This window comes from Myotis davidii, unplaced genomic scaffold (assembly GCF_000327345.1).
Source record: "Myotis davidii unplaced genomic scaffold, ASM32734v1 scaffold453, whole genome shotgun sequence".
NCBI classification, from domain to species: Eukaryota; Metazoa; Chordata; class Mammalia; order Chiroptera; family Vespertilionidae; genus Myotis; species Myotis davidii.
Window position 1 is genome coordinate 3,089,535 of NW_006285234.1, and position 11,084 is coordinate 3,100,618.

General features: G+C 40.7%; 1 protein-coding gene across 7 annotated transcripts in view; it reads right to left on the reverse strand.

Annotated features, from left to right (window-relative positions):
* The window catches only part of ZNF821 (zinc finger protein 821), a 38,562-nt gene that overhangs the window by 6,842 nt on the left and 20,636 nt on the right, over positions 1 to 11,084 (reverse strand). For 3 of the 7 annotated variants that reach the window (XM_006755799.2, XM_006755800.2, XM_006755801.2), the window contains 2 exons: positions 10,056 to 10,172; positions 1,841 to 1,966 (listed from right to left, as the gene is read on the reverse strand). In XM_006755799.2, coding sequence (XP_006755862.1) covers positions 1,841 to 1,966; positions 10,056 to 10,095 — 166 coding nt within the window. In that variant the 5' untranslated portion in view covers positions 10,096 to 10,172. Of the gene's footprint in view, positions 1 to 1,821; positions 1,967 to 10,055; positions 10,173 to 10,278; positions 10,491 to 11,084 lie in introns of those variants that run through there. The other 4 variants (XM_015558810.1, XM_015558811.1, XM_015558812.1 and 1 more) reach the window with 4 other exon arrangements.

Here is an 11,084-nt window from a genome sequence, read left to right on the forward strand (position 1 = left end):
AAAAAAATAGTTCAGATGAGGATAAACAAGTTTTTTAAAGAGTTTGTCAGTTAGAGCATCATTGGTGACTTTTGTCATGGCAGCTGGGTTATTGTGGTGGAAATAGAAACCAAATTATTCAGGATTGTATAGGATGGTAATGAAATCCAACCAAGCCCTAACCGATTTGGCTCAATGGATAGAGCATCAGCCTGCGGACTGAAGGGTCCCAGGTTCGATTCCGGTCAAGGGCATGTACCTTAGTTGCGGGCACATCCCCAGTAGGAGGTGTGCAGGAGGCAGCTGATCGGTGTTTCTCTCTCATCGATGTTTCTAACTCTCTATCCCTCTCCCTTCCTCTCTGTAAGAAATCAATAAAATATATTTAAAAAAAGAAAAGAAAATCCAACCAAGCCCTAACCAGTTTGGCTCAGTGGCTAGAGCATTGGCCTGTGGACTGAAGAGTCCCAGGTTCGATTCCGGTCAAGGGCATATACCTTGGTTGCAGGCACATCCCTAGTAGGGGGTGTGTAGGAGGCAGCTGATAGATGTTTCTCTCTCGTGGATGTTTCTAACTCTCTATCCCTCTCCCTTCCTCTCTGAAAAAAATCAATAAAATATATTAAAAAAGAAAATCCAACCAAATCATCTGTTAGTAGTTATGTGTGTCTCTGTTAGAAACTCCACTTGGTTGGTATACTGGATCTGGCCTTATTCCCAAGCCCAAAGCTTTAGTTTGAATTCATCTCAATAATGAAGGATTGGCACAGATTAAATCATACCATACTTTCTCACCAGCTTATCTGGAATACTGGTAAGCTTAGTCTAAGATAACATTGCATCAAACACATTTTTGTAATTTATCAAAAATCCAAATATATCTACTAGAAAGATTAAAAAAAAAAAGTATGCTATCCAAAGGGACGCTGCATCTTTTCCAGGACGGAAACCTATTAGACTTTTATCGATGTTGCCATTCCTACCTATTACTCAAACTGATGGCTCCCACAGGTTTTCTGTAAGTATTTGGGTTTATTTTTCTCTACCTGAGCAATTAATTGCTAAATATTTTTTTAAATTAACAGTTTGAGTGGAAACTGTAGTTTTTAGAAGGTTGCAGAACTCTCTCTCTCTTTGTTCTTCCCCAACCCCAAATGGGGAGAAAAATCTGAAATCCCTCTCTGAATTAACACTAATAATAACCAGTATGGATGACATTAGTAAAGTGTGGAAATCATCATAGAAAATAACACATCTCAAAGTGTATGTGTTCAGGCAGGTCATGGAACAGGCGATCCACAAGACTCGACTGGATACCAGCCACTGTCTTTTCCATCTTTTAACCACAGGGATCTACTTAGGCCTTGGTGTGGGAAGGGAGGCCTTGACATTAGCGTTTTATATGATGCATAATCTCATTATATCTCTTGTATAACATTAACATGAGGCCCTCAAGCAAAAATTTCCACTAATGCCATTCTTACATTTTATTAATTATGAACAAATAGATCCAAAAGGAGACAGGGATTTTTTTCTCTTCACTTGACCTAACCCAGGGGCTGCTTGGGCACTAATTATTCCTATGCCCTATCTCTCACAATCATCAAAACCTATCTGTTATGGTACTGTGCCAAGTACTGCAGTCCATGAGTTAAAAAAAAACCAACTATCATGCCAAACCTGTTCTCGCTCTCTGGATAAGAATATGCCCACAGACCTTAGAACACCTTTGGGAACACTGAGGATCCACAAATCTTCTTCATGTCTTCCTCCCAACCCCATGCACAATCCCCAGAGCACACACACTCTGATAATTCTTCTCCCATTGCCCTGAGTCATTACCAGAAGGTGCAGAACTCACTGCTACTGGAGTCCTGATCTCTTAGTTGTTGGATAGCTTGTCGTTGACCGTCAAGGTCTCCAGGAAAATCAGTTTTCATCATCGCCTGGCGGGCTTGCTCTTCTAGCCCAGCAAATACTTGATCCCCTGGTGGTCACAAGGAAAAATAGTCAGGCCACCAGCTGGGCAGCACATCCCCAGGCAAGCTAGTTGGAAAGTCAGACCATTCAAAGGTAAAAGACAGGCAGGTACCCTGTGGTGGAGTCATCCATCTCCAAGTCAGCTTGTTGCCTACAACTGTTTCTGGGCTCAGCTACTCCTCCTGGTAAGCCAGATGCTCTAGAAAGCATCATATGTTTCCCTTAAATTGTCCTAATCTTTCCTCCCTTTTAAAAGGTGATCAATTGCTACTTTATAAATTTAGCTTTGGAATCTCAATTCCATTTACAACCTTCCATCAGGATTGGGGAGACAGAGGCAAGAGATAAAGGAATAGGATAAAGATATAGCAACAAATATGGGCACCATCTGTGAATTTTAAGGTATTAGCATTATGCCATGAGTTAATGTCTATCTCTGACTATAAACCAGTGCTTCCAATAATCCATCTAGATAATAGTATATAATCCCGTCTTTCATTCACTCGCCTTAAGACATGCTCTGGAAGTTCTTCCTTGACTTCCTTTCTAATGCCTATCAGAATTATCCATAAGCAAATCAACAATGAGGTGAATAATAAATTAAAACAGTGGTTCTCCTCCGTCTCTCCTTTCCCGGAGGATGTAACAAAAACATTTTTGCCGCCCGGGAGCTGAAACCTAAATGAGGCAGTACTCACAGATTGGATCGTCTCATCTTCTCTCTCTCTCTCTCTCTCTCGTTGAAATTATTGGGGAGACACCGGTTCATAAAACCATACAGGTTTTAAAATAAAATAAAAAAATGAATAAATCATATATGAAAAACCAAAAAAAAAACGAACAGTGGTTCTCAACCTTCTGGCCCTTTAAATATAGTTCCTCATGTTGTGACCCAACCATAAAATTATTTTCGTTGCTACTTCATAACTGTAATGTTGCTACTGTTATGAACTGTAATGTAAATACCTGATATGCAGGATGGTCTTAGGCGACCCCTGTGAAAGGTTGTTCGACCGCCAAAGGGGTCGCGACCCATAGGTTGAGAACTGCTGGATTAAAAGGAGAACATACTTCTGCTGAGGAACACACTTCTTGAAACATGCCATCTAATTTGCAACAAATATTTCATCTGGTGTCCTTGGTCTTTTGTTTGTTTGTTTGTTTGTTTGTATGGAATATCCAAAAGCCCTAGACCTGTCCTTGATTATACATTTGCTTCTGATGAACTCTGCCTGGGATCTGTGTGGTCACTAAAGAGTTAACATTTAAGTGTTCTTTTATTTCCAAGAGGCCAGGCATAAGGAGAAAAGAGAATTGGGTTTCTCGAGGTTTCCATTATCTCAGTCAGAGTGGAAACTACAGTCCCCATTCTCCAGCTACCAAGAGAGAATAATAAAAGCCCTAGTGAAATGTTTGACAATAGACCAATAGCGCTTTCTTACTGGGGAGAGAAAGGGGAGTAAATAGGCTCAAGTTCCAAGGCAGGAGACAATGATGTAGGAAAAATGAACAGGTTAGTTGATCTGCACTACTAGTCCTCAGGCAATGAAAGAATGGATGTGAAGTAAACTTCATGGGGTTACTTAGGCATTCATTCAGCAAATATTCATTGAGAGTTTACTATATGCTAAGTGCTGAACACTCCAGATTCTATGTTAAATGCTTTATAGTTGTTACCTTAATTCTCTGCTAAGTTCTATGTGGTAGGTATAACTACCCACATTTTACTTAGGAGAAAACGAAGGTCTGTGGTGGAAATAAGTATTCAAACCTAGGTCTGCCCAATTTTACTCTCCATGTTGTTTGTTTTTCTTAAAATATATTTTATTGATTTTTTACAGAGAGGAAGGGAGAGGGATAGAGAGGTAGAAACATCGATCAGCTGCTTCCTGGGCACATCCCCAGTCCTGCACACCTCCTACTGGGGATGTGCCCGCAACCAAGGTACATGCCCTTGACCGGAATTGAACCTGGGACCTTTCAATCTGCAGGCCGATGCTCTATCCACTGAGCCAAACCGGTTAGGCCTACTCTCCATTGTTTTTAAACTGCTTTCTAGTAGTTATGTAAGCAGAAGGCTAGGCGCTTTATCAGAGTGGTTTTGCTGAAAAAAAATGCTGTCTCTGAGAAGAATGGCTCCAATCCTAGTGGTACTGCTACTTCATATCATGAGAAACTGATAAATAGAACTCAAATATCAAAATAATGTTGTCAGGGCCAGTATATGACAACAGGAACCATCATTTTGATGGTTCTGATACCATATGGTATTACCAGGCCTGGGTCAGAGTAACTAATATTATGGGTACTCTGACTGATACTGTGACTAGGAGTAAAGGTGGTTAGAGTTCAAATGTACTGCAACTACACAGCCCTTAAGTAAAGGAAAAATAAGCTGACACATGGCTATAAATTACTGCTAGGGAAAGCAAAAATTGAATTCTGTGTTATAGTGTCTTCTCTTCTTCCTTTGCAGAAGTAAAATATTTAATTTCTCCACGTTGGTCCACTGTAATCACAAGACCATGGCCAATTGGAATAGTTACTGAATTCTTCTGGGTAGATGCATGTTTTCGGACCTCGTGGCTATGGGCAGATATGGCACTATGGAACAAGTTATATACCAGCATATAATTAATTGTCAAGGGATAGATCATTCTCGTCAGTGATACTGCTCATCTCTAAAGAAACCTAGCCAGAAACTCGTTCTCTCCCTTCCCCTCTAACTAAAATCAGCTAGGTTTATAGCATATTTAGAAAATATACCTCACCCTCCTTTCTATTAGGAAATCACCATTGGATTAGTAAAAGGGCATCTAAAAGCATATGTATCTTTCAATAGCAGCTAGTATTTCAGTTTGGTCTCCAACTGGAGCTTAAAATTTATTTTTGTCTATTGATGTTTAAATATTTAGGCCTTCACAGAACAGAAAATGGTCGATTCCATATAACTTCCCTAGCTAGCACTTTTTGCTCATCTAGGCAATCTTCCCAAGGACAGGTGGAATAAACTAACTGTCATTCCTTTTTGGCAGTTTGGAGAGAAAAGCTGTGCTCTTACATTTTATTCTGTTCCTGGCTTGAGAAAAAAGGCTAAGGTAAACTTTATTCCTATTTTAAACATCTACTAAAGCAAACTGTATAAAAACAATAAAAAAGGACATGATTTTGGTAGACCTCATAGGAAAAGATATGTGAATAATCTTCCAGTAGTCACTACTTATTTAATCCCTAAAATCTGGCTGTTCAGAATTATCCTTTCACAAGAAAGTAGTGATACTTGCTAAAAGTATGTCATAATTAAGTATAATGTGATTCATAGATACTAGTGATTAAGAAGTGTTATACAATTGCCTGCTTGTATAATGTAGAATCATTTCCTTCTATCTTGAGACTGTTAGAGTAGGTTAAAAATAATCCTGTAATCTCTAGATATTAATGTAGGGCAACGATCTTATTTAATATGGGTATTTATTTGTCTATTAATAGTTGAGAACAAGTCATCTATGCTCCCATAGTAAAAAGCAAAGTGCCACTTCTCCTGTTTTTAGTATAAAATTAAGATACTATTTGAGCCCTAGCCGGTTTGGCTCAGTGGGATAGAGTGTCGGCCTGTGGACTGAAGGGTCCCAGGTTCGATTCTGGTCAAGGGCACATGCCCGAAATGTGGGCTCAATCCCCAGTGAGGGGCATGCAGGAGGTAGCCGATCAATGATTCTCTTTCTACATTGATATTTCTATCTCCCTCTCCCTTCCTCTCTGAAATAAAATAGATAGATAGATAGATAGATAGATAGATAGTAGATACTATTTAATTTGGTTCAGATTTTTCAAATCAGATAAAATCAAGGCCATACAAGCAAGTTTGTGAAACAGATGAGAAGCTTGAGATGAAAGTTATTAGAAAGGCAAAGATTTTACAATTCTCTTTCTTGAGTCCTTGGTGCAGTTAAATGCATGGATGGGCAAAAGTATGCTTACAGTTGTTTGTATGGAAAATAATAGAATAATTAATAAATAATAATATAAGAATAAACTGCCCCCCGTCAGGTAGCTCACTTGGTTGGAGCACTGTCCTGATATGCCAAGGTTGCAGGTTCAGTAAGGGCACATACAAGAGTGAAACAATGAATGCATAAATAAGGAACGACAAATTGATGTTCCTCTCTCGTTCTCTCTCTTCCTCTCTAACTAAAATCAATTTTAAAAAAAGAAGAAGAAACTGTGTTTTGCATACTCATGTTTAAACCTACTTTTGTCCACCCAGTAAATGTAGTTTCTGGCTGACTGAAATTAAGGATAGCAGCTGACACACATCCTAACAGAGCAGATGTCAAACTCAGAAAAGAAGAGCTAGTATTGGGAGTGAGGAGCTTAGGATTCCATTTCTAGCTGACAGTCTCTGTAATCCAAGATTCGATCACATGCTAAGAACATAACCATTTACCTCACAGGGACACTGAATGAAAATAAAACAAGTTGCACTTTTTAGAAGAGAAGGGACTACAAAGGCATTTTTCCTGCTTCTCTGTAAAAGCTGAAAAGCTTTTAATTAAAGTTGAAAGCTTTGCAATCTGAAAACAAAAACTCTTCAGAAAAAGTTTTTCTTTTCTTAGTGGTTTGTTTGGTATAAAGACACCAAATGAGAGTATGCAAGGCACTCTAGTATTTTCAACCTCTCTAGAAACAGTTGACAAAAAGTTATACTCAGAAGGGGTGAGATGAGGAAGGAGGGAGGAAGGTCTAACAGATTTCAGCCCTTCAGCAGTTTCTCTGTGACTAACAATTCTGGGCTTTTATTCCAAAAGCTCTCATCAAGTCTATTAATGAGCTGGGGAAAACCCAAGAGTCTGCCTGAATATTTCTGAGATACAGAGCCAGTCCGGAGGAAAGCCAAGTAAATGTCAGAACAGCCTGCCCATTGCCTCTGAAGGGAATCGGATAAATGCTGCCAGCCTACAGCAGTGGGATTCTTAATAGATTCTTTTAGGTGGGCTTTGAGCTTCATGCCACACAATCTACTTCTTTCCAGAAGGCAGAGCTAATGGAGCTCAGCCATTACTCTGCCAGAGTGCTGACTGGCTTTGATACTGAAGCAGAGCTTCGGCAGCTTTCCTGCCTCCCGGACCTTGGGTCCATCCCATTTACTTTAAATAGATGAGCAGCATTAAATTCAATACATTCGATTGGTTCCATTTCACTGAAAGGGGATAGGAGACTCGAGTGGCCAGAAGACTGAAATTACCAATTTCTATTTGCCATTATTGTCATGAGAAGATGACCTTTCAAAACAGGTAGGATCAGCTTCAGTCCCCAAACAGTAAATAACCAGAAGGTCCCTTGGAGATCAGCCAATCCCACTGTCTTCTTCGGTCAAGCTTAGCCAATCACCTGAGAAGCCCTCGCCGAAAATAGCCCCTCCCTTGGGTCTGCTTTTTAGTGGCAGCTGAACGTTTCTGTTCACAGCTCTCTTCATGGCACCACCAGAGAGGCTGCAAAGTCCCACCCACTCCACCACAATCTAATGTTGCCTTGCTTTGGACACTGCGTTTCTGCAGCTGTAGACGTGTGATATTCTCTCCTTGTCCATGACCTGATTGTCCATCTGTTTTCCAACTCTAATACCAGCTCGTCCTGGTTTGACTGGCTATGGTGGGAGGAGATGCAGCTGATGGGTATATGCCACCTGGACACGGGCACAGGCCACACAAGCCTTTACTGGTTCCCCTTGGCCTTACCACAATCATCCTATCATCCACCTCATCTTTCCTCAAATCTAACCAGGCTCTTTGGACAGGTGGTTTGTATAGGTAAACGCCCAACTCGTATGACTGCCTTATTTGTGCACCCATCATCTCTATTAAGAGTACCTTTCCTGCCCTGTCTTCTTGGGGTCACATCTGTGCCTTTTATCAGTCAATACTCACCTTCAACCAGAGGAGAAGATAATCCCCCTAACCACTGTGTTGTATTCCCTACGCCAGAGATGCTTCATTTTCTCTCTTAACAATCCTCCCATTCAGCCCCACTAAATTTTACTGTTTAGCAACAATTTCTAAATCCTTCTTAAACCACTCACCTTTATATCAAGCAGCCTTGCACATTCACTTAGAGTATACTCCTAGAAGAATCCAACTTGTTCTGACTCAAAAAATTTTCCAGGACTTAAAGAATTAATTGTCTATGGAGGTCTGCTACCCTAATCTCATTATCTATAATATGTTGAAGTCCCCTTAATTCCTCTGCTTCTACTGTTTTCTCTCCTACTCTTGAAATGTATCCAATAAGACAAGGAAAAGTACACAGTGCCTGGCATACAGTATCTTTTTAATAAATTTTGGTCCTCTTACTTCCTTGTCTATTCTATCTTCTCAAATGGATTTTTTTTCTTTAAAAAAATATTTCAGCCCTAACCAGTTTGGCTCAGTGGATAGAATGTTGGCCTGCAGACTGAAAGGTCCTAGGTTCAATTCCAGTCAAGGGCATGTACCTTGGTTGCAGGGACATCCCCCGGGGGCTGTAAAAAAAATTATAACACTGAATTCTCTTCAAATGTTGCAGTACTTTATTTAGTCAATCCTCCATAATAGGGAGCTATTTTTCTCTTTTATAAACATTTAGGTGAGGATACTTATCTCCCCAGATTATAGGAAACTGTCTGATTAATTATCTCAGACCTACATAGATATATTATTATTAATTTGATAAGGTATTTTAAAGTACTTGAACAGTCTCTATGAGCAGTGCTAGAAGTTGAGAGGGATAGCAGGAAATATAATATGCCCTCTAGAAGTTTACAATCCAATTACTGACATAACACATACACTCAAAACTACTGAGAAATAATGCAAGGCAATAGTGCATACCTGGTCTTCCTGTTACCAGTCTCTCCCTCATATGATCCATCCCAAAACACTGCATTATAAATGTCACTCCACTCTCTCTATTTAAAATCCTTCAGTAACTCCTTATTGTCTATGGAATGAAGTTTGAACCTGGCCTGGCATTTAGGACTCTACAATGTAACTCGTGGCCGGCATGCAGCTTGCCGGCCGCGAGTTTGACATGCTTGATGTAGAGTTAAACATCTCCAACCTTATTTCCTATGACTTCTGGACAAATGAAACTTCTGCTTCATTCAAAGTGTCCTTGTCCCCTGATCATATCACATGTACTTCCTCTTACATCTTTGCTCACATTGTTTTCCCTCGGTGTTGCTCAGTGGTTGAGCACCGACCTATGAACCAGGAGGTCATGGTTCAATTCTCAGTCAGAGCACCCAGGTTGCGGGCTTGGTCCCCAGTAGAGAGGTGTGCAGGGGGTAGCCAATCAATGATTCTCTCTCATCATTGATGTTTTTTTCTCCCTCCCTCTCCCTTTCTCTCTGAAATCAATAAGAATAAATCAATAAATAATCCACCTTCTAAGACCCAGTTCAAGTTCATGGGCAGAGGTTCTCAACCTGTGGGTCGCGACCCCTTTGGGGGTCGAACGACCCTTTCACAGGGGTCGCCTAAGACCATCGGAAAACACATATATAATTACATATTGTTTTGGGGATTAATCACTATGCTTTAATTATGTTCAATTTGTAACAATGAAATTGGGGGTCACCACAACATGAGGAACTGTATTAAAGGGTCACGGCATTAGGAAGGTTGAGAACCACTGGTCTAGGACCTCTTCCTTCAAGCATTCCCTTGCTACTTCAGTCTACAAAGCTCTCTCCCTCCTCTTAACTTCTCTAGTACACAGTTTGTATAGCGTTCCTATTTGTCACTTAGCATATACTATCAAATAATGGCTACATTATAGTTTTATATATCCTTTTATTGTTTTACAGCCTGGGAATCTAGCACAAGGCTTTTCTAGATATCCTATAAATGTTTATTAATATGAATACTAAGGACGAATCAAACACACCTACTCCCAACAGTTTCCTAACACCTTCTCCAACAAACAGGCACACTTTAAATCTATCATGTTCAACACCTTTAACCCTTTTTTTCTTCACAAATTAGTGTAAGCCTCTAACCTAAATTCAGATTACTCTTCCATTCCCACCCAGATTCCAGAAGACAAAGCCCAACACTCACAGTGAACTTTATTTGGATTTGTCTGTTTCCGACGGGACATGTTTCCCTGATCCAAGAGCTCTGGCCTTTCCCAGTTTCACAACTGGATATGTTACTACCTCCTTGCAGGGTGCTGACCTACAATGAAAAGAATATTGTTAGCACATGTCATTTTGCCTACAAATCATACAAAGTAACACATAAAAAGATTTTTAAAAATAGTTCTTAAGTGTATCAAACTCACCAGTTATAAATAACTGGATTAAAGAAATTACTAAATCTCTGGCACATCAAGTTCCCAAGAAGTTTAAGAAGGGACTCCTTTAAAGGATTTAGAAATTCCACTCTAAAACTACCTATGGAATCCAGACTACTATTACGCGATCGTGATCAGGATAAAAAAGGAAGCAAATGACACAAGCAATCAGCGTTAGTAGTGCGGTGGGCTCAAAGGAATAGCCCCACCCCACCCCCCGCCCCCCCATGAACTGTAAAAGGAAGCAACAAGAGCTAAAGAGGGTGGCAGCTCACATGCCCACTGGAAGTCCAGCCCTGCAATCCTCCCCAATGGGAGCCTCCAGGTGTTACCTTCCCTGGAGGTGATAAAGGCATCATATCCCTGAGACAAGAAAACCTCTGAAACAACACAGGAAACAGAGCCAGTGTTTAGTGATGCAGGCACAGTGCTGGGCACTGTGGATGACAGGGCACTGAAGCGAATCACAACTTCCAGGGCTGAAGATGGGCTCTCGCCACAAGAGCCAGATGCCATGCACACTGCTGAGTACTAATTCAGCACCCCAATGGGGAACATCAACCTGGCCCTGCTCGCATGCTCTGGAGCGGGGGTCAAAGTTAGTAACTTTTTTTTTTTTAATATATTTCATTGATTTTCCACAGAGAGGAAGGGAGAGAGATAGAGAGTTAGAAACATCGATGAGAGAGAAACATCGATCAGCCGCCTCCTGCACACCTCCCACTGGGGATGTGCCCGCAACCAAGGCACATGCCCCTGACTGGAATAGAACCTGGGACCCCTGAGTATGCAGG